At 41.4% G+C, this 26070-nt stretch overlaps 1 protein-coding gene and 2 long non-coding RNA genes across 8 annotated transcripts in view; 1 reads left to right on the forward strand and 2 right to left on the reverse strand.

Moving 5' to 3' along the window:
* Window positions 1-445: 445 nt before the first annotated feature.
* On the reverse strand, window positions 446-11688 carry Uxt (ubiquitously expressed prefoldin like chaperone). Of its 3 annotated transcripts, none has more exons than XM_027432305.2 (7): window positions 11595-11688; window positions 11310-11417; window positions 9456-9537; window positions 9250-9317; window positions 8874-8981; window positions 990-1053; window positions 446-808 (listed from the first exon to the last, which is right to left on the reverse strand). In XM_027432305.2, the coding sequence occupies exons 2-7, from the start codon at window positions 11405-11407 to the stop codon at window positions 755-757; spliced, it is 474 nt and encodes a 157-aa protein (XP_027288106.1). In that variant the 5' UTR covers window positions 11408-11417; window positions 11595-11688; the 3' UTR covers window positions 446-754. The 3 variants fall into 3 exon arrangements, with proteins under 3 accessions (XP_027288106.1, XP_027288107.1, XP_027288109.1); XM_027432306.2 differs by having other exon boundaries at window positions 11352-11417; window positions 11595-11683; XM_027432308.2 differs by having other exon boundaries at window positions 11572-11611.
* Window positions 11377-26070, forward strand: part of LOC103162321 — a 38032-nt gene continuing 23338 nt past the window's right edge. The window contains exons 1-2 of one of the 2 annotated variants that reach the window (XR_003488296.2): window positions 11377-11498; window positions 12126-12184. This is a non-coding gene — a long non-coding RNA (uncharacterized LOC103162321). Of the gene's footprint in view, window positions 11866-12125; window positions 12185-26070 lie in introns of both variants that reach the window. The other variant, XR_003488294.2, reaches the window with a different exon arrangement.
* LOC118239422 lies at window positions 20938-25894 on the reverse strand. 3 transcript variants are annotated; one of them, XR_004771465.1, is made up of 3 exons: window positions 25835-25894; window positions 24167-24291; window positions 20938-21135 (listed from the first exon to the last, which is right to left on the reverse strand). It is a non-coding gene; the product is annotated as an uncharacterized LOC118239422 (long non-coding RNA). The 3 variants fall into 3 exon arrangements; XR_004771467.1 differs by lacking the exon at window positions 25835-25894 and adding an exon at window positions 25671-25794; XR_004771466.1 differs by lacking the exon at window positions 25835-25894 and adding an exon at window positions 24825-25601.

Raw genomic sequence — 26070 nt, forward strand, 5'->3', positions numbered from 1 at the left:
CGAATTTAGAATTCAGCAGAGGTAGGAGGCCAGATATACAGGGGAGTTGAGGGGTGGAAATGAACTGTCTGCAAGGGCAGGCTTAGGCTGCAGCCTGAGTTATAAGGGTGGAACTTGGCTCTTAGTTATCTAAGACTGGACTCTAGGTTATAGGCCCTGTAGCAAGAAGGGCAGGATCTGTGCCTTTTGGTGGAAACTAGATCTATTTAGAACTCTTGGAACCATTTAGGGAACAAATCAAGGTTGTGAAAGAGAGACAATAAACCTTAAGATCTGAAGTAAAGGGCTAATGGCCATGGAAACAAATCACTTTGAATTGACACTTTTAAAATTCATTTCAAGGGTCTCATGATCTTCCTGCCTACTCCTGATCCCACTCAGGTAGACCTATGAATTTAGCACTTCATGTGTGATAGGCACTCTACCAATTGAACTTCATCCCCAGTCCATGAATTGGTTCATTGTTTATAGTAATACAAAGGGCACAGATACAAATATCTAGGAAAAGAATTAAAAGTGTGAGGAGGTGGGTCGAAGTCTACAAAATAACAAAAAAGGGCAAAGCATAAAGTCATGTGGAAAATACAAATTGGAGGCAAGATCTCTAGAGTGTTTTAGAGGTTCTACAGAAAGGATGGGTCTTCCAGTAACTTTGGTCTCCAGGGCACTTAGTCAATCAGTGAGTTAGGGGGAAAAGAAAGGCTATGTGATTCCAAGGCATTCAGGCTCTTTAATATTAGATGGGATGAAGCAGTCAATGGGGAGATGGCTCTGGGAAATTCTGCAGGCCTTGTAGTTCTCTAAGTCCCTGTAAAAGAGGACAAAGTAGACTGAACAGAGGCTGGGTCCAGGTTCTGCCCCAGGTTTGCTCTGTTTTTTACTCCCATGGCTTCAGTTTAGAAGGAAAGATGACCCCTCCCTTCTTTAGCTTTCTCTCAGGTTATCACCCTAAAATATTTAAAGGGTAAAGTGGAGTGAGCTGTTCTCACCTCTAGCATCATGTGGATATGGGCCTTGATATTCATGGAGTCCTTGGTGAGGCTGTCGCTGAGCCTAGAAAAAAGGAACAAGAAAGGGCAAGGTGGGCCCTACTTAGGCTTATGAGGATGACTCTTCCTCATCACTTCAAGAAATGCTTGCATCCTGGATAACTTCCACGTGGCCTGCTCCTATGCAGAGATGTCTGGATACTTGGAATTTCCCCATTTAAAAATTGAGGACAATAGGGCCAGTGAGATGGCTCAGTGGGTAAAAGGGATTACTGTCAAGTTTGACAACTTTAGTTCAATCCCCAGGACCCACATAGTGGAGGAAAGAATTGACTTCCAAAAGTTGATCTCTTACCTTCACATTACACTCAAAAAATGTAGTAACATTTTTTTTAACATTAAGAGGAAGAGGGAAAGGGGGGGAATATGGGTTCTATAAATATGATCAAACTCCACCTGAAAAAAAGTGTCTTTATGAAACCCATCATAATGACTATATGATAATAAAAAGTAAAGATTATTGAATGCCCTTTGTATTCCAGGCAGCTTTAAATATTGGAGAAATAACAGCAGAAACAGCAGTAAATGAAACAAAATTCTTGGTCTCCTGGAACTCCTTAAGAATTCTAGTTTTTAATTATTTGTCTGTTGTGTGTATGGGAAATGTAACCCTGAGTGTAGGTGCCCACAGAGGTCAGAAGACATAAGATCCCCTGGAGCTGTAGTTACAAGGGGTTGTGAGCTGCCTGATATGGGTGCTTGGGACAGAACTCAGTTACTCCCGAGAGTAGTATATGCTCTTAACCACCAAGCCTTCTCTCTAGCTCCTCAAATTATGAGAGACAAACACATGCAACTATGATGTGTTATATATAAGTATAAGGAAATAAATAACGGAGGAGAGGTAGGAAGTGGAGGCTTGAGTTTTAAAGAGTGCTCAGGTTTGGCTTTACTGAGAGCTTTCCTTTTGAGACTATATAGCCCAACCTGGTTTCTAATTCAAGATCCTCCTATTGGTCTGCTGAGATTAGAGATGTGTACTACCACATTCTAAAATGAAGAAGTCCATAGAGTGTGGGTGATATGGAAGATAAGGGCTCCAACCACAAGTAGTAGCCAATACAAAGGTGCTAGCCGCGTGCTTGGTATGGTTCAGGAAGAATCACAGCCAAGGACACACTGTGGCTGAAGAATATGTGAAGGAGGATCCTAAGAGGTGAAGTTGAGAGGTAAGGAAGGAGGCAGAGGGTGTAAAGCCTACAGGACCACGGTAAAGACCTTGGCTTTTAAAATTAAGTATGGTGGGAACAAGGGGACAGTTGATAGCAGAGGATAGATACAAACTGATTGGAGAAATAAACTCATTAGGGTTTAGGGTTTCAAACAATACACCTGGCCATAGGGCAGAGCACTGGCAAGACAAGAAACCCATATGTGAAGTCAGTAAGTCCAGTGAAGAGAGGAATGCAAACAGTCCAGGTGAAAAATGGAGGTTCAGACCACAGGGAGCAGTATAGTTGAAGCAATGAGAAATGACTCAGTTTGGGATGTATTTTGAAGGCAGAGCCAAAGGGTTGAAGTCAGGTGTGAGAAAAAGGACTCTAGGAAGAGGCCAAGGCATAAAAATACTTGAGCAAATGGAGATGCCTCCAAAACTACCTCAGCCCTGGACTGCTGAGTTCCATAAATCAGTCATCTCTCTCTGTGTGAATCAATCAGGTCTCATCCAAGAGAATCCAAATGTATACGATGGGTCAAAAATGAATACAGTGGGCTGTGGAAGAACTTTCTGAAAACTAAAGAAACACTGAAGATGGAGTGAGAGTTAAGCAGTAGGAATGTCTTTTCCACAGAAAGACCAAGAGGCACAGAAGAGCTTTGTGAAAAGTGGTCAGTGTTAGGAATGAAGTAAATAATTAAAGAGATGGTATAAGAGTGTGGAAGCAGCAGAAGGGTTAGATAGTGCAGGATCTTGATAGCATGATAGGAAATCCAGTTTAATTGTGCTGATCTGGGTAAATGAAACTAAATACTACTACTACTACTACTACTACACACACACAGACACACACACACACAAAAAACACAAAAAAAAACAAAAAAAACCCCACAAGGCAATGGGATAGAAAATTAAGTTGGAAAAACCACTATGAAATCACCTATATATTACTATTTCCCAAATTTCTATTGGCAACTATCTTCAAAAACCCACTTCAGTGTCTAAGTCCTACATTCAGCTCTTCCCTCCTGGTCTGCTCTTCCATCTCAGATAGAAGTAATGATTGCTTAGCAACAACCTAGAGTCTCCTCTTTTTGCAGGACTAACACTGAACTCAGGGCCTCACACACCTCAGTTATGTACTCTACCACTGACCAACATGTACCCTAGCTTCAAGGCTGCTCTATTTTTCATATCCAGTCAGCCATTCAACACCACAACTGCTCCATTCCAAGCAACACTTCCCGTCTCCATTATGTACTCTCTGTACCACTGTCAGCATCTATTATACTACATCATGGCCTTATTTACTTATTGTTTCCTTTGATCAGAATGACAGCTTTGAGGGCAGACTGTGGTCTGTTTTGTTGCTTGCTGTATAAAGAGGATGAGAAGAGGATGTGGCACAGAGTGGGGACCCAATGGATGTTGAATGAAGACTGCTCCATTCAAAGGAACCTAAAATTTTAAAAAATACTTAAGTCTCTGATTAGGACAGGGTATGAAGCATGGCATTACTGATAGAGACCAAGAATATATCTATTCTCAGTCATGTTCATAGCTGCTCTGTTCACTCACAATAGCTGGGAAAAGGAAACAACCTAAATGTCCTCCACTAGATGAATGAATAATGAAGATGTGGTATATATATGCAACAGAATTCTGTTCAGCTGTAAAGAAAAGTGAAATCAAGAAAATTACAGCCACACAGTGGTAGCACATGCCTTTAATCCCAGCACTTGGGAGGCTGGGGCTGGGGCAGAGGCAGAGGCAGAGGCAGGTGGTTCTCTGTGAGTTCGAAGCCAGCCTGGTCTACAGAGTGAGACACAGGGCTGTTACACAGAGAAACCCTGTCTCAATCCCCCCCCCCCCCCGCCAAAAAAAAAGAGAGAGAGAGAAATTTACAGGTAAATAGATGAAACTAGAGCATATTACATTGACTGAGGTAACCTAGGCCTAGAAAGAAAAACACTGCAAGTTTTCTCGTATTTGTAGATGCTAGCTCCGAATCTTTAGCTGTGAGTATATAAGCTAGAATAAACATAGAAAACAGGAAAAGTAAGAAGGGACCAGCCAGTGGGTAGGAGAAGAAACTATAGAGAATTGGACAGTAGGTCACAGGTGTTATGATGGGGAAACGGGAGAGAAGCACTGAGGAAGAGGGACAGAGGAGACATAAAAAACACGAGGATGATTAGAAAGGCCATAGGGAAACACTATTTTATGTTTATAATTTATGAATGTATGTATTTTAAAGTATATATATATATACATATATATGCACACACTATGTATGTATGTATGTATGTATGTATGTATGTATGTATGTATGTATGTATAAACTATCTAGCAAAAAACCCAGTGACAGGCATAGCCCAGCTGGCTTCCAATTCAAGATCTTCCTGCCTGGATCTCGATAGAGCTTTTGGTCAGGGGAATTAGAGTCTTCCCCACACAGTACAGGCAATTGCTGTTGTTCTTGGTCGCCTCTCAATACCATATCCTTCAGACACAGGAATTCCGAGGAATCAAGTTGGAACTAATCTGGAAGTCTCCTCCCTGAGGACTGGCTCTCTTAGGTGCAAGGTAAACTGCCAGGGGAGAGGATCAATCCTAGTTTCACCCAGCTGTAAAACCTATGAACCACAACAATGATTTGACTGGCAATGTATTCCCAATGGTGCAAGAGTAGCACATTTCATCTTAAAGTTAGCTATCAGCTGTCTCATTGGAATTAAGGCCTGTTTAACAGGAAGGAATTTCGGCCTGGTATGGTAAACCTAGCTAACTACCCATGGCGGGAGTGGTCATAGACCCAAGAGTCTATAATTTTTGTTTTCTGAAAACATATCCTTTTACCCACAGATAAGTGTAGCTGTCACCTCCTCATTTAAAAAGCTTCTTTTTTACAAGATGGAGACTATCACAGAGATCCACAATTGGCCAAAATGCAGACAGTAATGTGTGGTGCCCAACTCCAACTAATACATCTGTAATGTAACTCTTACACTTAAGGCTCAGAGAAAATTGTAGAGAAGGGGTGAGCAGATTATAAGAGTCAGAAGCCCAGAATGTCTGCTGTTAGATGTTTCCTAGACATGTTAGGGAAACTAAACCCATGAACTCCCAACAATATGAATAAAACCAGAATGATGACCACACCAACTGACACCACAAAGTGGAAAGAGGAAATTCTGTACTGGCCTACTTCTAGATGAAGAACTACACGTGGTCAAAGCCTGCTGCAAGAGGCAGAATCAGTCTACTTTAGGGACAAACTCTCTCATAGGTTGCCCAATCCTAAGTGGTCAGCCCTGGACACATGTATACACAAACAAAGCTAAATTGACTCAGTATGTTATATATACATCACACACACACACACACACACACACACACACACACACACACACACACACACACACACACACACCAATTATAACCAAAGAAATACATTAAAAAGTTAAGTACTGGCAGGCAGTTTTGGATACATAAAGCAACCAGAAAATATGTTTTTTGAAGTGTATCACAGGTAACAAGCTTTAAAGAGAAACTTCAACTACACAGACTCAAATCCTAATCTAGAACAATGAAACTTTGAGATAGTCTTATTAGTTACAACAGAGCAATATGAGGTCAGGCACATATTTCATCACACTGGTAGAAAGCAAGTCAATAGATTAGAAAGACCAGGCAAGGAGTTTTTCTGATAGGCACTGATAACTTAGAATACCTCATTTTAAGGAAAATCATCAATTCTCGGAAAAAAGGAAAAGAAAAAAGACCTGGAAACCCTTGTGACATAGGAGGAAAATTTGCTATAAAAACTGGACCTGTTCTAAATGGCCAGCAACTTAGAATTACACTGCCCTTGATTGTGGTGATATTATTTATGATTTAATAAAGATTGCCTGAAGTATCAGAATGCAAAGCCAGTCACACTAGTTAGCTATAGAAGCTAGGCAATGGTGGCACACACCTTTGATCCCAGGACTCAGGATGGATCTCTGAGTACAATGCCACCCAGGGCTACATGAGAGTGAATCAGTCTAAAAGATGAACAGAGCTCATACCTTTAATCCCAGCCCTATAGAGGTATATAAAAGACAGGAGCCCAGTGTCTCAGGCTACATTCCAAGATTGCTTCTCCAGTCATGTTGAGGAAAGGAAGCACTCTGAGGCTTGGTGGAAAGCTCATGGAGACAGGATCAATCCTTTAAGCCTGAGGCAGGGGTAAGAACTAGTGGCTGGCTGCTTTGCTTTTCTGATCTTCAGCTTGAAGTTTGAACCCCAATATCAGTCTCTGGGTCTTTATTTTTTGTGTTGCACCTGATCAAACTATTTGCCAATTTTTTTTTAATCACCAACATTTTAGAATTCTCAGCAGTTCTCAGGCCTACTAAAACTAAAAAATCTAGAAAGCTGAAGAGAATAACTACTGAAACCATAAAGGAGGCAACTATAGACAAAATGAATGCAGGAATAAGCATGACCAAGGAGAAATTTTTGCATTGGAGGTGTTCATGCTTGTGAGTGTTTATTTCTCTAAGTGCATTGTTCACTGCCCATTCGCACTCATTCTAAGCTATGTCACAAGTGACAGTTTCTCTGGCATGCCAGGCACACAACCCCCTTTGCTAAGAATATTTTTCTCCAGATAGCCTATGGCTTGTTAACCCAGTATGACTCAAATGCCACTCTGGGAGTGGGAGTCGAGGGTCGGGCTTCTGAAAGGCCTTCACTATCACTTATTTTATTTATATGGATATTTTGCCTGTATGCATGTCTGTATACCACCTGTGTGCTTGATGATCAGAGGCCAGAAGAGGGCATCAGATCCCTTGGCACTGCAGTTGTGAGTCACCATGTGGGCTCTGGAAATAGAACCTGGATTCTCTGCAAGAGCAGCAAGTGCTCTTCACCGCTGAACCATCTCTCCAGCTACAATACTACCTGTATTTCGAACCCCTCACCCAAACTAGTTCTTCCCTACATAAAACCAGATCTCACTTGGAACCCACACTTTCTCTCCCCACCGCTAGCCACATAGATAAGCTTTGATCAACCCTTCAACTTGCTTCTAGCATAATTCATTCAACAGAAATTTTGTGTTTTAGTCATCTACAGCAAAACCTTTTCCCGTTATAATGCTAGGTTATAAACCTGGGCTGGGGACATAGTTCAGTAACAGAACTCTTGCTTAGCATACAAGTCCCAGTCTTGTAAAAATGCAAATAATATCTATTACCTAATTATAAGTGACAATGAACATGAGAAAGAAAGAAACTCACAGTAAATATTAGGAGGTAATAAAGTCCCCCAAAAACCCAGAAAAACTAGAAGATGGCTTGTGAGATGGCTCAGTGGATAAAGGTGCTTTCCACACAAGCCTGGGAATCTGAGTTCCATTCATGGAATCCCTGGGAGGAGAGCACCAATTCTACAAAGCTGTTCTCTGATCTCCACACGCACGCTATAGCACACATACCTATAGGCATGTGCATATGAGCATAAGCGCATGTGCACACACAATATTAATTTTTTTAAAGTAGAGGGGGCAATTCAAGAGTGCTAGAAGTTGTGATTTTGAAGGTAGGTCACAGAAGAACTTGTTGAGGGAGTATTGTTTATGCAAGAAAACTGAGTGAGGAGAACAGAAACTATATGGGGGAGTGGTTTGAACACCAGTAGCTACTGAATGCTCCCAAAGGTGGGAAATGCTTAAAGCATATGTTAAAGCTGGGGAGTCGGCTCAGTGGACAAGAACATTTGCATAAGGATCTGAGTTTCAATTCCCAGTACCAATGTAAAAAGTCACACACTTCTAACTCCAGCACTGGAGCTTGCTGAAGCCAAAAAATGGTGGCAAGCTCTAGGTTTGGTGGAGATCCTGTCACAAGAGAGTTAGGCAGACAGCAATAGAAGAGGGCATTATCTCTGCATGTGTGTTGGTACAGGCATGTGAAGTTTAGAGTGGTGAGAGCCCAGTGAATAAGCAGAAATATTAGCAGATGATTAAATGCGAAGTAGCTTCTTTGACTGTTACTGACTCATGGGTTGAAAGCTCATGGATGTGGTCATAGATATATGTATGTACAACAGCATAGTCTTAGAATGTACGACTCTTCTGTTTTGTTTACTGCTGTATTCCCAACAACAATCACACAACCTGGTATACACAAGAAGCTCAATAAATGTGTGAAGAAATGATACAAAACCATTTATTAAGTGCTTAGTATGTGCTTTGCATCATACTAAATCATACATATGGTTGAACTTTGCATCCTCACTTTTCTTAGTCCTAGCCCTAAAGAGGAAGGTAGTATGGGTTTCTAAGTACCATTCCAGATAGTCATGGGGAAAGGGAAGAGTGTTAAAATTTGTGATGTTTATTTATTCTTTTTTTTTTAACATACAGGGCCTTATTTTATCTCCCAGACTGGCTTCAAACTCATGATCCTCCTGCTTCACTCTCCAGAGTCCTGGATTTACAGATGTGCATCACCATACCTGGCTTTTATGTATTTTGTGTATGTCTGTCTGTGTGGTTTGTGATAGGGATAGAACCCAGGACTTGACACATGCTAGAGAAATGCTGTACCATTGTCCTGCACCCTGAGGCAATGTAGGTGGTTTTAGACACTATTCTCATGGAATGAACTCACTCTGTGAGGAGAGAACTCTTTCGGTCAATGAACTTGAGAGCTTCAGCCAGTGTCAACTCCAGGAAAAAACCATATCCCAAGGCCACATAGATGCGGGAAGTATCTGGGCTGAGGAAAGAAGTCAGAGGAAGTGGAGGAAGTCTTTATTACCATTTAGCACATTGTATAGTTGAAGGTGTTTCCTATTCCCTCCAGTTCCCTAAAGTTAAGGCTCTGTAAGGGCCGGTATTTCATGTTCATTCACTTCACACCCACAGCATGTAGCTTACATCCTAGTGCAATATAAAAGTGACCAGAGTCTGGTATATAGAACATATTAAGAAATACTTGTTGCATGAAAGAAGGAAGAAACTCGGAGGGGAGGGAATACACTCACACCATTGTGTCAACGAAGAAGTTACAGCCCAAATCCACCTGCATATATAACTCCGAGTGCTTAGTTTCCTGTAGGGCCAGGAGAAAAGAAGTAGGTGTCAGTGGCCAATTTTTAAGGCAGGAAAAAGGTTTTGTTTTGGGGTTTCTCTTCCCATCTTCCTTCTTTGTACACATATACAAACTGATACCCAATTTAAAAGCCTTTACCTGGAGTCGCTCAATTACATTTCTCAGTTGAAGGTATACAGACAGCTGCTCATATACCTTGTCTCGATGATCCAGCACCTTTCTGATACGTGGAAATAGAAGAGTGATCATTAGGCAGCCCTATTCCTCTTGAGATATCTCACATCATGGCCTAAAAGGCATTTTAAGCCAATTATGGTAGTTCACGAGTGTAATCCCAGTAATTGAAAGACTGAGGCAGGAAGATTATGAGTTCAAGACCAGCCTGGGTTACATAGTGAGATCCTGTGTTACACACACACACACACACACACACACACACACACACACACACACACACACACACACACACACGGAGACATGAGAGCGAGCGAGCGCATAGTATAGACAGAGAAAGACACACCAAGTATTTCAATAAATACAAGTCAGACTGTATTTCATCCTGAGCTCTAACTCTTACTAGCAATGTGACTTTGGCATTAGGAAACCTATTTGGGACTTAGTTTCACAACATATAAAATAGAGATGACAGTATTACCTCATAGGAACCATTAGACTCAAGTGTTTACTATAAAATGCCAGCCAAATGGTAAACACTGTATCCTTTCTATCCATCACTATTACAAATACTGCATTGTACTCAGTGCCTTATGCCAATTAAAATGCTCCATCTTCACCCTACACATACCTTCCATGCTCACACTGCTCTAGTTCCAAACTTTCTGTTCACATTAATAATGACAGCAATACTAATCATCTAATTATTGAGTTTTTAGTATGTTTCATCCACCGGAGCTAAATTCCTTTTCAAAACTATCCAGGTTATTTGTTTTTTATTTTCTGAGACAAGAACTGAGTTTCCCAGGCTACTTGTGAGTACACAAGACAGTTCTTTCCTCTCAGCCTTAATACAACTGTAGTATAGTTGGGTTTATGTAAAGTTTTAAAAAGTATTCTTACTTAATGTATTTATTTTGTGTACATGTATGGGTGCCGTGGTACACCCATGTGAGTCATAGGACAGCTTTTGGGAGTTTTTTTGTTTTCACTATGTGGATCCCAGAGAGCTAGCTCAGGACATGGAAGCAAGGCAATCCATCTTGCTGGCTCCATTGTCTTCTTTTTTTGAGACACAGTCTCAGAGCCTAGGCTGTACTCATCTTTGAAATATAGCTGAGGATGATCTTGAGCTCTGGATCGTCCTGATTCACCCATCCCAAGTACAGGGATTACAAGCCTGTGTCACAACACTGGGCTTTATTTTATCAAAACCATGTTCTACTGTTAAGGCTGGCTTGAACATCCTGGCTAAAGAAATGAATTTTTCCACCTCTCCACTAGATAGGACTACTGACATGCACCACAGAGCCTGAGCCTGGCTTCATTCTAATTTTTTCCCCCTTTTAGAGACAGTCAAGTTTATATTCCAGGCTGGTCTCCAACTTCGAAGATCCTCTTGCTTCTGCCTCCTTCGTGCTGGAATTACAGTCCTGTGTTATCAGTCTAGGCTTTGGGTTACATTCTTTACCTGGGTAGACACATTTAAAACTCAAAACCACCACATTAAGAAGGCTCCATAAACTTTCCCATTCCACAGATGAGCAAAGTTTATAAAGCACAGAGAGGAGAGGTGATGTACAACTTTTTCATAAGTAATGGCTAAATGGCCCAGTCAGAAATGTCGTGGGTTTTTATGACTATTTTAATCCGACGAACGACGCCAGAGGCTCCACTACAAGGGCCAAGTTCCAACCAAATCGCAGCCCGGACGTCAACCCCTCTTCCCGGCCAATCCGAAAGTTTTCCCGGGATTCTGTCCCACCCACCACGTGGAATTTCTCAAATGTCACGCCTAGAATCTGCGTTGTCACTCACTGCAAGTCTCGCTGCAGTACGTCACTGATAAAGGCCTCGTACCGCAGCACTTTCTCTCCTACAGTATCCAAGGCCCGCCGTTTCGGGGGTGTCGCCATGATAGGCTTCCTGGGGAGTGAGGAGGGAGAAAAACCACGTTGAGTGCTCCTGTTTAACTTCACAAAGTTCTCTCCAACCTCTTAACGTTGGGTATGACTTCTTTCGGCTCATGCTACGGGGTTCCTCCTTCTGCCCAACCCGACTCTAACACGCAGTCACTCACCGGTACCCAAGCGCCGTGCTTACCTTAGGGCCACCTAAGGTTAGAATGAACCGCGGTTTCCGGGTGGCGCGGGTGGATGACGTGTTTCCAGCATGGAGGGGCGGTCCAGAATGAGAGGAGACCGCCTGAAAGTGGAGCGCTGAGGCGGGATCTTAAGGAAACCCTGGAGAATACTAGGAAGTCAGAGGGCGGGCTGTCTGCTAGCCGGCTAGTGGTTGACAGCCGCGGGTAGCTGTTTCGGGTGAAGTCTAATGAGCTTTGCCGGGTTCTGAGGGAGGTTGGACGCACAGGAAGGTAGGGAGAGGGAGTAAATCGTTTACAGCTTGTTTGAATCGCGCGCGCATGTTTGAGCGAGCGCGGCAGCGGTACTGGAGTTAAATGCAGTTGTGAGCTCCCATGATGTGGGTGGTAGTAACGGAGTTCACATCCCCTGCAAGAACCTTTTGTGCTCTTAAATGCCGAACCATTTCTGTAGCCTTCTCGCCGGTCTTAATTGTTTTTTTTTTCTTATTTTATCTTTTTTGTCTGCATGCGTGTGCACTATGTACGTGCAGTTCCCGTGGAGGCTAAAAGAGGGCGTCGGATCCCCTGGAGCTGGAGCTACTGAATATTTGTGAGCATTGGGAATCGAACCTGGGGCGTCTACAAGAATAGCCAGTGCTGTTAACCATAGATCCATCTATGTAGTCCCCACCTTTTTTTTTTTCTTTTAAAATCATTTCTATTCTTTGAGAATTTCATAACATGTATGCAATGTATTTTTGCCATATCCACTCCCTACTCCCTCCTTCCAACTCCACCCAGACCCCTCCTACCTCATTTCCCTTCCACCTTCAAGTCCTCTTTAGCAAAACAAACAAACAAACAAACCTCACTGAGTTCACATAAGCATTTGATAATTTAAAAAGCACAAGATTGCCTATAGACTAGTAAGGATTATGGTACTAATCTATAAAGAGGGCAGTATATCCTGTGGCAATTGGTAAATTTGAATATTGCTTATTTTATAAACACATACGCCGGGCGTTGGTGGTGCACGCCTTAAATCCCAGCACTTGGGAGGCAGAGGCAGGCGGATCTCTGTGAGTTCGAGGCCAGCCTGGTCTCCAGAGCCAGTGCCAGGATAGGCTCCAAAGCTACACAGAGAAACCCTGTCTCGAAAAACCAAAACCAAACCAAACCAAACCAAACCAAACCAAAACAAAAAACCCCAAAACATACACGTATATTTCACACACATGGTTTTGGGTTTCATCCTCCGTAAAAGGAATGGGCAGGAGCACATAAAAAATATTTAAACAGACACAAATTTTAAGAAGTTCTTGGATGACTTCTGCTTGGTTGCTTGCATTCCATGATCCAGACTTAGGCAGAGACTGGCAAAATGCTGTGCTTAATCACCCCACATCATAGTTATATGGTCCATCATTGGAGTCCTCTACTGAAGATGGGCTAACTTGTAGTTAAGAGTGAATAATTCTCTCTATTTTTATTTAAATGTTTAGCAAGTGAAGGGCTGAGCCTGGAGGATAACCTAGATGCTAGACTCCCCTAAATGTTTTTCCCTTTTGAAGGTCCTAGAACACTTACCTCTATCTAGAATGCATTTCCAAATGATTCTTGCATTCAGTACGTAAAACAAAATTTTATTGTTTTTTTTTCTTCAAATGCTAAAATGTAAACAAATCAAGTATCTCTTTGCTTACTAATCAAGATTGTTGTAAAGGAAATATTGAAAATTAAAAAAAATATGGCTGGGCAGTGGTGGTTCATACCTTTAATCCCAACACTTGGGAGGCAGAGACAGGTGGATCTGTGAGTTTGAGGCCAGCCTGGTCTACAGAGTGAGTTCTAAGACTGCCAGGGCTACATCGAAAAACCTTGTCTTGAAAAAAAAATCCCATGTTACAGATATTTAAAGTTAAATTTAATGTGCTTAAAACAGATATTAGGGAGTTAGAAATTATTTAGTTAATCTTTACTTGGTAAGGAGAACAGTTTAGGTGGACTAGAGTTGGTTCAGTGTAAATCTATTAACTGTATTTCATGTGAATTTTTCTTTTTATTTTAATTTGAAAGATGCTTTGGATTAGCAAAATGGCTCAGTATGTAAAAGCTGCTTGCCAACAAGTCTGACAGCTTGAGTTCAGTCCACAGGATGGATTGGAGATTACCACTGTTGCCTGACATACAGAAAGAACACTTTTTAACAGTGGGAGCTGGTTCCTATATTCATAACTGGTTGAACTGCAGGGAATATTTCTGTTTCTGTTTCTACATTTTGCTATTGTATTGTATCCAGCTGCCAAAAGTAGAAGGAACTAATCATATACCTCTATCATTCTACATCCTGGGGAATACTTCAGAAGAAGGCATGAAAAGAATGTGAGTTGGAGAAAGGTAGAGCCATTACTATCTTGAATCAGAGCAGATATTATCACTTGAATGAGACTTTTCTGAGACTTGGCCTATTAACATTCCTGCATGGGAGGACTTCTGAGACTCATAAGCTTTCAAGATCCTCATGAAGCCTTCATGAGACTGTCACATTATCTGGCCTATTAATATTTTTGGTTGAAAGAGTAGGGAGGTTCATGAGGCCATGGGGTCAAAAGATCCTCACAAAGACCCTTCTCAAGGTTATATATGAGAGGGAAGCAAATGGGCTGGGTGACAGGTTCAGGCATTAGGCTGGCCTGCCCCTGTTACCTGGTAGAATCCACTCAGGCAGTCCCTGGTCAGCCCAGGGTTCCATGGGAACTAAGTCTGCACACCCCCCCCACTTAGGCTCTCTCTTCTCTCTTCCTCCCTTCACTTCACTTCTACTCTCTCTCTTACACTCTCTCTTCTCTCTTACTCTCTCTGCTCTGCCGGCCTATAATAAACTATGGTTAATGTATCTCTTGTTCTCACGTCTCATCTTGCGCCTTTATCAAATTTAAGCAAAAGAATAACACTGGGGTGGAAATCTTTGGTAGTATAGCTGTCTGTACATTTCCTGGGCAACTCAAGTAGCATAACTTCTCAAGTCATCCATGCTGCAAGCGGGACTATCCAGTGGTACAGCTTTTTGTGAGTTCTCCATGCTGCAGGTGGGAATAGTCAATGGGATAGCTGCCCATGAGTTGTTCTGAATTTATCAGTTGTGTAGCTGCCTTTGAGTCACCCATGTCCCAATAAGCCATTCCAATAACTTCATTTTTAGTCATCAAACTGGACTTGGACAGGATCCTGTTGACTTGCTGGTACCCTCTCATTTGTAGTGAACAGACATTTCTTTACGTCTCCTGATAAAAATTATATTAGACTTTTTTTTTTCTTTTTTCGTAGCTAGTGTGAATAGGATTGGTTTCATGATTTCTATCTCAGTAAATTCATTATTGGTATATAGAAAATCCGTAAATCTTTGAATGTTGATTTTGTTTTCTGCTACTTTGCTGGATTTCTTTATTAGTTCTAATTGTCATTTGGTGGAGTCAGTGGAGTCTTCAGCTATTTCTTCTTATAGATAGTGAGGTACATATCCTTTTCTTCAACCTTGATAATAGATGCTTCCTCTTCTTGGGTCTTTTTTGTGGAGAGTTTTATCTAATCAGGAATTGATCTGTGCTTGCTAGTTTTGTTGCTATAGGTACCCCTAATTTAAAGCTTTCCTGGTTGTATCTTGTCTTTGTCTTCTTCCTTGGCTTTGGATTCTCTTCTTTGTTCCTATTCTCAGACACAATCTCTCTTGTCTTCCCAGACCATGTCAGTTTCTTTTCCTTGTTATTGAGGTGCTTAAGCTTGGTGTGAGGAACATCTTTGCTATTCTGATTAAGCTCTAACTGACAGGTACTGTGGATCTGTGTTGAGGATGGATAAAAAGTAGAACTTGATTGTCCCCACTTTTCCTTTCACTCACTTGAAGTAAAACCCTCCAGTGTTTGCAAGATATAGGCTTTGGTTCATTTCCTCTGGAAACTAAACCTTTTTCTGTGAGAAGTGAATCTGGATGGATTTCACAGTGGTTTCCTTAGCCAGCACCCTGAAAAGAGAGGACCCTTCTACTGTAAGAGCTTTGTTATGGTTCCTAGAGATAGAACTTAAAAAAACCATTGAAATGTCCAATGTCTGCAGTTCCCAGGAACTTCACATTGTCACACTAACCTACATTTGACCCTTAGATGTTCACCAAAAGTTCTAGTTTAAACTCTCTAGAAGCTTATATGGCATTCAGCCTGCATCTACCTCAGGTAAGCAGATTCTCAGGTCCTGCTTCCCCCTCAACTCACCTGTTTCTCTTCATATCCTTTGTTTTTTGTTTTTTTCCAGACAGGGTTTCTCTTTGTTGCTTTGGAGCCTCTCCTGGCACTCGTTCTGTAGACCAGGCTGGCCTCAAACTTTGGAGATCCACCTGCCTCTGCCTCCCAAGTGCTGGGATTAAAGCTGTGCGCCACCAATGCCCGGCTCTCTTCATATTTACAGTAGTGTTTGTTGGGTGACCTCAGTTTTCTTCTCTCTTTCTCTTTCTTTCTTTTTCTTTTTTCTTTTCTTTTCTTGTTTTTGAGACAGGGTTTCTCTGTGTAACAGCCCTGGCTGTTCTAGAAATTGATTTGTAGACTAGGCTGGCCTTGAACTCATAGAGATCTGCCTGAGATTACAGGTGTGTACCACTACTGGCTGGTGATCTCAGCTTTCTTCTTTCTTTCTTTCTTTCTTTCTTTCTTTCTTTCTTTCTTTCTTTCTTTCTTTCTTTTTGATGCAAACTGCATGAGGCTTTATTGTTGTTTAACGAGCTAACCCCTTGTTAGCTCGGGTCTTTCATCCACCCACCATGGCGGATGGCTAGCAAAGACAGTTTGAAGTGGCTGCATAGAGATCTTATAGGGCAGTGTAAGGGGAGTACGCACAGGTTCAGGATTGGTGTGCCTCCAGGCTTGGAGGCTTGCCCTGTGTTGATTGGTCAACTGGTTGTTATGGCCCATAGGCCTTCCCAGGGTGGTTGCTATGCTCTGTGAGTCATTGCTGTGCGCTTGTCCGTAAAGCACACCCAGAGCCATATAGTATACCACCACCAGCTAACTTCTGATTGGTTCCTTGCCACGAGGCAGGCACCTAACCTCTAGTGACCAAGGCAAGGTCAGAAAAGCATGTGTCTGGCTGTTATGGCTGCCGAAATGGGGAGCTGGTCCCTTCATTCCCCCATTTTCTTTTTTGGAAATTCCAATAATGGAATTGCTGTCTCTCCCTCGTTCTCATCAGGGAGTGAGAGATATTGGCATCCCCATGCAAGGGAGTTCCTTCTGACTTAGCATTTCAACCAGGGAAAATGGGTGACATATTCTTTCTCATGCTACTTCCTGCTGACTTTAGGACGAAGTTAGGGACCCCCAAAAGGCTGAAATGTTAGTCAAAAACAAAAAAGGGAATTTAGGCAATGGGGATTCCATCAGGAGCTTCTGGTTGGCAGATTCTGTTGCAGAGACAGGGGGTGTCCATATCAGCTGCACTGGTTCACATCCACAGCAAGTCCAGGGTTCGAAATCTACTTAGGAACAGCCTGTAGCCAGCAACTGATACACAGATGTGTCTGCCAGAAGCAGAAACCTGTTTAAGACATGTTTAAACTGGGAACAGATGTTAAAACTTATTTACTGAAGCTCACAGTGCAGAAAAAGCAGATATCTGGATATCTGTTCAAACAGCAGGAACATATTTATAACCTTGAGTCCTAGCAAAAATACAGATTTGGTCTAGAAGCATGTACATTTTTCTTCTGTCCAGAGAGCCAGATATGGATTGGACAGAGGTGCCTTTGGCCTGATGAAAAGCCCTTTAAGTTTATGCTTAGATAACAACCAAAGTAAACCTAAAAACCTTGAGCTTGTGCCTGAACAAATAGGTAGTCACTACTTTATCAGCTAACATACTGACTATAGCCTATAGTGAACCTGACTGTCTGATGCTGTCAAGCTGACAACCATTAATATTTCAGAGATCTTAGAAGGGTATATTTTATCTGAATCTACTAAAAAGTGACAGAAGCCAGTTAGAAGCCAGTCCATATACAGTTAGCCATACCCAAGTCTCTCCATTACTGCTGGAGGCAGATGTCTCAAAGAACAGCAATCTTCGCCAGGCTTATAAGGTGAGAGGTTTTTATTTTCCTCTCTGTGGAAGAGGGACATGGAAAAGACTGACCTTTTTTTGTCTAGGCAAAGGGGTACAATTTTCCAGTGTCCAGCAGCTTTGTCCACAGTCTTGGCCAGGTCCTGGCAGGCAACAGGTATCACATCTGAGCATCTTGCTCACTGGTCCAGGTGCAGGAACTGGGGTGCCTCATAATCTTCTTTGGAGACTTTGGGTCACTGTCAGGATCTGGCAGTCTGTCTGATATTATAAACTTTTAAAATAACATTTTAAATGCCATATTCTGCAGGTCTCTGAAGCATTAGAGGTCTGTTTGTCTGTTAGCACACAGGTGGCTACGTAAGGTCTTATTTCTGTAATTAATTTTCAGTCTGACTGTAGCTAGTTTTAACTTGGTAAAATATTTGAAACAGCACAGCTGAATTTAAAACTGCATAGAGTTACCTTATATTCCTTAAACAGTAGCTACATGTACACATTTTAGCTATTTGCTTAAACTTAACTTCTTTCTGAGACAGGGTTTTTCTGTGGCTTTGGAGCCTGTCTTGGAATTTGTTCTGTGGACCAGGCTGGCCTTGAACTCATAAAGATCCACCCGCCTCTGCCGCCTGAGTGCTGGGATTAAAGGCGTGTGCCACCAACACCCTAAACTTAAAGGTGTGTGCCACCAATGCCCTACACTTAACTTCTGAAAACATAAACTGTAACATCTTATAATAGATTAGTAGCTTAGATTTCAGTCGGCACAAAGACACAAAGACACAGACAATACAGGGTACCCGTTTACCTCCAAGATTGACTCCACTCAGGTGAGGGGTGGTCGCAAATCCAGGATGAGCCCCCAAATGTAAGACCTTCGGAAAGCTCACGCTTTCAGGATCTTAGCCCAGGACTCGGCCACCCCAATCACCAGGCAGAGGTGAAAGCTTGATGCAAACTGCATGAGGCTTTATTGTTGTTTAATGAGCTAACCCCGTGTTAGCTCGGGTCTTTTATCCACCCACCATGGCGGATGGCTAGCAAAGACCAATCTCAGTTTTCTAATGGGCACAAGAATAGCTGCTAATTTTCAACTTGTCTTGATTCTTTTATTGTTGAAACAACAGAAAAATTTCCACTCCTGCTTGACTCTAGTTTGAAACTGGAAATCTAAAATATTCAGAAATTATTGCCTCACAACACTTCGTTTCACATACACACCTCAGGTCATTTCAGTGGTCTTTGAGCACCAAACCTTTCAAAATTAGAGCTCTTCCTTGGTAATATTGTTTACTTCTGTGCTGAAAAGCAGTAATTTGGGTCCCATCCCCTAAAATCCTGTTCCATGGCTGTGGTTTTGCACAAGCATGTGAGTACCATAGATGCCACAGCAAAACTGGCATAGCTAAGTTGTGTGTTGTATGTTGGTCAGACAGGGAATATTGTAGAACTTTGGGGGAGCTTACTTGTAGGGTCCACCATCTTGGAGAGATATCCTTCACATATAAATAAGGATTTCACCTTGCTTATTTCATTAAGGGGTCAGGGAGTAAAGACGTGCCTCTCTGGACTAGGGAGTGTTTGGTTCTGAGCTTAGGATCTTCATTACTTATAGAAGCTAAAGTGTCCCTCTATGTATGACATGAGAGCAAGACAGAACTTACCTCCTAAGAGGTGTATGTATAGGAAAGGGGTGGAAATTGAGGATGGGCCCATGCTCTTTTGAGTGATAGCTCTGGAAGAAATGGGGCAAGTCAGGTTGATACAGTGAGTCTGTAAAAAATACCATTGAGAAAGAAGAGAGAGATATATCGGAGTACTTCCCTTCTGGTAAGGAATCCTAGTGGTTGCCAGGGAGTTCAGGGAGGGAAAGTCACTTTGTGGGCAGTACCACTGGGGAAGAGGTAAAGTTTTACCCATGAGTGTTACCACAGGGTGAGGGAAGGAGAAGTCAAGGAGAAGGGAACAAACAACCTGTAGGACTCTTAGGGCTATAACTGCTGTTCAACAAATAGCAGATATCATTCCATGCATAGCTCTAAGCATTTTACATTTAGCAACTCATTTTTTTCCTCTGAGATGTCTGACTTTGTGGCACAGTTACAATTGCTTTCCCCAATCCAGACTAGAAAGAAATATACCCAGAGTTTTCTTTTACTTGTATATTGTTTCATTTTCACATTTCAATTTTGATCCATTTAGAGTTTGTATATATGGTATAAGGTATGAGTCCAATTTAACATTCATCTACAGTTTTTTTTTAAAGATTTTATTTATTTATTATGTTTGCAACATTCTGCTTCCGTGTATATCTGCACACCAGAAGAGGGCACCAGATCTCATAACGGATGGTTGTGAGCCACCATGTGGTTGCTGGGAATTGAACTCAGGACCTCTGGAAGAGCAGTCGGCGCTCTTAACCTCTGAGCCATCTCTCCAGCCCTACAGTTTTTTTTTTTTTTTGAGGCAGTGTCTTGGCATATAGTTAGGATGGCATTGAATTCACTGTGTAGTCTAGGGGGTTTGGAACTGGAAATCTTCTTGTCCCAACCTTTCACCTTCTGGCATTGCAGATGTAAGACACCAAGTCCAGCTTAATCTGTTTGCAAATGTCTGTGTTTAATGTAGAATAATGTTTACCAAAAATATATAGCCACAGTGAATGAAGTTTGAAAAAAGACTTGCACATTTAATTAAGGATCTTGAGGTGGGGCCATCCTAGATTAACTAAATTGGCCCTTTTCTAATGAAAAATATCCTAAGACAAAGAAGAGAAAGACATAGGAGGTGGTGTGAAAACTGATGGACATTAGAGTCGTTGTTACAGTTTAGGTATAAAATGTCCTGTCTAAAGGCTCATGTGCTGGATGCTTGATTTGTAGCAGGTGACACTATTGAGAAGTGATTAGATGACAATAATTTCCTTAATGGATTAATTCATTGATGAGTTTATAGCTGAATGGCTCATAGGAAATGGAGCCTAGTTGGATGAAGTAAATCACTGATGGTGTGCCTTTAAAGTATATGTTGTTCCTATAGCCTTCTTTTTTCTGCCTTTTTTGTTTTGTTTTTGCTTTTTCAAGACAAGGTTTCTCTGTATAGTCCTGGCTGACCTAAAACTCACTTTGTAGACCAGGCTGGCCTTGAACTCACAGAGATCTGCCTGCCTCTGCCTCCTGAGTCTCTCTCTGCTTTCTTTGAAAAGATTTATTTATTATGTAAACAGTGTTCTGTCTGCATGTATGCCTTCAGGCCAGAAGAGGGCATCGGATCTCATTACAGACGGTTGTGAGGTACCATGTGGTTACTGGGAATTGAATGCAGGAACCCTGGTATAGCAGCCAGTGCTCTTAACTTCTGAGCCATCTCTCCAGCCCATTCTCTCTTTTTTGACTGCTGAAAGTGTCTTTCCTCCATGATAGTCTTCTGCCATGACTTTCTGCCTTGCTAAGAGGCCTAAAAAGAAAAGAACAAGCTGTTCATGGAATGCAATGTCTGAAATTGAGTGCGACTAAAAAAAAAAAAAAAAAAAAAAAAAAATTCCTCATTTGGTTTCTTTTTTCAGATCTAGTCACAGCAATGAAAATGATACTAACATGGTGATAGATTTATAAATTAAAAGGACAAGGTAATAGCTTAGTGGTAGAATCTTACCTACCATGCATGAGGTACTGGGCTTGATTTCTGGAGCTACAAATGTACAAACCAAGGCATATCAAGGATTTCTGGTGCCCTCTAAAAGCTAAGAGCAAGCCATCAAATAGATTCATAATAGAAACAGTATAGAATATATTTTCTTCAAAAGGACTTCACTCTATGATCTCATGACTTTGTATTTCTTTCCCTTTTTTGGATTTTTTGAGACAGGGTTTCTTTGTATAGCCCTGACTGTCCTAGAACTAGCTTTGTAGACCAGGCTGGCTTCGAACCCACAGAGATCCACCTGCCTCTGCCTCCTGAGTGCTGGGATTAAAGGTGTATACCACCACTGCCCAGCAATTTTGGATTTCTAGTCTCTAGAACTGTGACAGAAGAAATTCTGTTGGTTTAAACCAGCCAGTTTGTGGTAACTTGTTACTGTCTTAAGAAATGAATATACTATTTATTTAAAAATTCACCTTTGCCCCTCATGATTTGAGATGCTATTTTAGTTATTCACAAACTCTTTATAGACATTTTACACTGTCTCAGTGGCTTGTATATTCAAGTGTCATGATTACATGGTCTTATTTATTTGGTTGGTTTGGTTAGGTATGGTTTTTGAGATATGATATTGCTATTTAGTATAGGCTGGTTTTGAGCTTATTCTGTAGTTTAGGTTTTGAGCTAGCAATCCTCGTTCCTTTACCTCTTGAATGTTAGGATTTCAAGCATGCATCGTGTACCTAGTTCCCACACTATTTTAATTATTGAAGCTTTATGGAATGTTCATATATTTTATGAAGTTAAGCTCTGTCATTGGTCTTCATTTTTAGGGGTTTATAGTTACCCTTTCAACTTGAACTTTTCTTATGCATTTTAGGCACATTTCTCTCCAAATTATTCACTTAACTATTGTGCTATACTATTTGAAGTATTTATTAGAAAAACATCAGAAAGAGTTGAGTAACCATCAATTGGGCTGTGAGAGATTGGTCCCAAATTTTTACCTTTTCCTGTAGCCATACTTTTTGCCCTTGATGATTTACTTGCTTGGGTCATTTGCTTTGTTTAGTGGCACATGAGGAGAGAAAATATGGTATTTCTGAGGCTAGGCCTTTGTGGTGGTTTGAATAGGTATGGCCTCTATAGACTCAGTGTTTGAATGCTTGATCCATAGGGAGTGACACTATTAGGAGGTGTGGCCTTGTTGGAGTAGGTGTCTTTTTAAATTTTTTTGGTTTTTCGAGACAGGGTTTCTCTGTATTGCTTTGGAGGTTGTCCTGGAACTTGCACTGTAGACCAGGCTGGACTCAAACTCACAGAGATCCACCTGCCTCTGCCTCCCCAGTGCTGGGATTAAAAGCATGCGCCACCAATACCCGGAAGAGTAGGTATTTTGTTGGAGGAAGTGTGTCACTGTAGTGGTGGGCTTTGAGGTCTCATATGCTCAAGCTATACCCAATGTCAGGCATGGTTTCCTTCTGCTGTCTGTGGATCAAGATGTAGAACTCTCAACTCCTTCTCCAGGACCACATCTGCCTATACACTGCCATGCTTCTTGTCATGATGACAGTGGACTAAACCTCTGAATCTGTAAGCCAGCCCCAGTTAAGTGTTTTCCTTTATAAGAGTTGCCATGGTCATTGTGTCTCTTCACACAATAGAAACTCTAAGACATCTTTGGATTTGTTGTCTTGCTTTCCCTCATCCTCTTTGCATCACTAGAAGATATGTGTCACAGATGTGTACCACCCACCATGCCTGTTTCAAAGCATGTTCTCTTCACATAAAGTGTTTGTCTGAGAAGGACCTTGCAGGTGCCAATACAGGCAGAGATGAGAGTGAAAACCCGGTTCAGATTGACCTCATCTACCTGAATCAGACTTTGGAGAGTCTAATGTCAGGCTGTTCATTGTCAGCATATTTAGAATGGTACAATTTGGGAAAAGGTGTCCAGGCAACAATCATTGAAATCTAGGTGTACAATAAAGCTTCAGGTGTGACTACATAGAAACTCCTTTGCAAAGTACATGTGACCTTAACGGTGGGCTCTATAGCTAAAAGGCTTAGAATCTAATGTGGTCTCTGACCAAGATAGCATAGAGGTCAGCAGGTCATATAATACATGTGACATCCCCAGTAAAGGTAGGTTCTACTAATGGGGAGCTAAGAGGGGGGAGTCTGGGATAAACAGGCATTGGGGTGAGGCCACCAGTTCATTAACAATGTCCACTTCTAGCCTTCTGGGCGGGAAAACAGGTATTTTATCTCCATTGAAAAGAGGCCCCTGTGTATTTAGCATTCCTAGTTTCCCTAGTGATTTATGGGAGCAAGGACCTTTGTGCCCACAACATCTCATCCCTTCTAATTTTTTAAAATAGTAGCTGTGATAGAGGCCATGGGAGAATGCATTGCCTCCATGGCTAGTCTAATTAGTATAGGCAAGCACCAGAGAATTATAAGAAGAGCTAACAAATGACCAGGGAAAGGGGAAAGCCATCCTCAATTCACTCATCTCTTAATTAATTTCTGCTAATATTTTTGTATGAGCAAAATGGGTATAATACAGCCTATTCCACTTAAACCTTTACAAACAATCCTTAGCATGACAAAACAATATCATATGTCTCCTATTATATGTCATATATCACAGGCATGTCTTTTATCTCCCCTGATGAAAGGCATTTGGATTATGCATTGACAAGAATTAACATGCAATACAGTCATTAAACAATGTTATATTTAACAATAGCATCATTTTTTTGGTTAGTCCTTGTTATTTCCCCAAAGTCTCAGCTTGATAAGTTAAAGTCCCGATGTCTTCCCAAGTTATCAGCTTACTTACCCCCTTGGGAGATCTCCTTTTGATGGATTTGTCATCTGCTTTCAAATATTTCACTCATCTGGTGGTCTCTGGATGTCTTGGTCAGGTGCATCAGATCAGGAGCCATCTGGTACTTCATTCATTTTCTGAAAAGACACAAGCATAACCACACCTGATGTTAGCAATGGGTCATTTTTCATTGATTAGTTTCTAGCTTGATTCATTTAACATATACTTTAGGTTGTCTCTCCTTTAGGGCAAAAAGCTTTTGGGCAGCAGAAAATGCATTATCCTCTAGTATGTGAGGATTTATGTGGGTATATTTAATATCCCCTTTTTACTTATTAGAATTTGCCAGTTCTGTATTTGATGGTGTCTTTCCACAACAGCTTGACCCTGTAGACAATAAGGGATTTCAGTAACATGACCAATAATAAAAAAATTCAAATCATTTGCTAGTATAAGCAGGACCATTATTATTGTTTAGTCATATGGATTCTAGAAAGGACATTTGTAAAGGGCTATTCAGCAAAGTTAAGTTCCATATATGATACAATGGTATTTGGAGCTTCCAGGGCCCCATGCCGTGCCTGGGGCTGTGCTCTTTAGCTGATTAGTTAGGGAGTGGCATTGTGCATGTCGTGTCTGTAGTGTACTTTGAGCACAGATCTTTACATACCTGACAGCGGAGAATATCCAAGACACAGCCAGCCATATTTTCAAATGTCAAACTGATGTTCATTCACTACTAATCATGCATTAGGAATTTGGAATACTGTATAAAATTTGTCTTTATGCTGTATAAAACAATGCCAGAGTCTGATCTTTTATCAGATCAAGGGAAAAGCATAAAACTAAAAAAAAAACAATAAAATCCAGTGAACAATGGTCATTAACTTTTAAAGATTTAAACTTAAGGCTTTCTTAATTTAAGATTTTGGATCTTTAAAATTTATGACAATTTTAATCATGAACTTAAGGAGACTTTTTTTATTAGTTAACAGGATACTTAGAGGTAACTGAGAAATAATCATAGAAAATGCTGAAGTAGAAAACAATTGGGGTTTCCCATGTATGCATGGAAATTTATATCCAACTGGTATTATATATGAAACAAAATTATGAACAGTATCAAAACATAACAGTTTCATGGAGGAAGAACTTGCTGGAAGGCTCTAGTTTTATTTGCTACATTTTGTAGGCAGTTTGATGTTGCAGATTCTCAGGCTACTCCAAGAATAGTTTTAGGTGAAAAACTTGAAAATAATCTAATTCTTACTGATTGCATTTTTGGTTTTAACTCTTTTTGGCCTTTGGGGAAATTTGAGAAACATATAATTATGTTTTCATTTTTTGCACTATATTATCTTGAAATATTTTTTGGGGGGTTTTGCTTCTTTTTTGTAATTTTTTATTAGTTCAAATTAGGAACAATTGACATGCTTCACATGTCAATCCCTCCTCCCTCTCCTTCCCCTCCCCCCATACATCCCACCTGCCCCCATTCCCAGCCACCCTCCATTACCCAGGCTGGGTAGGGACCTTGAAGGGGGCTCCCCAAAGTCTACAACATCATCCTGGGCCTGGCCTAGGCCCTCCCCCATGTGTCCAGGGCAAGAGTGCATCCCTTCATGTGGGATGGACTCTCAAAGTCCCTTCTTATACCAGGGAAAAATACTAATCCACTACCAGGGGCCCCCTAGAGTGCAGAGGCCTCCTCATTGACATCCATGTTCAGGGGTCTGGATCAGTCCTGTGCTGGCCTGCCAGACAGCATTCTGGGTTCCATGTGCTCCCCCTTGTTCAGGCCAGCTGTTTCTGTGGGATTCACCAGCCTTTGATCTTCATTCCTCTCTCTCTGCAACTAGGTTCCAGAGTTCAGTTCAGTGTATATCTGTGGGTGTCTGCTTCCATCAGCTACTGGA

This window comes from Cricetulus griseus, chromosome X, assembly GCF_003668045.3.
Source record: "Cricetulus griseus strain 17A/GY chromosome X, alternate assembly CriGri-PICRH-1.0, whole genome shotgun sequence".
In the NCBI taxonomy this organism is placed as follows: Eukaryota; Metazoa; Chordata; class Mammalia; order Rodentia; family Cricetidae; genus Cricetulus; species Cricetulus griseus.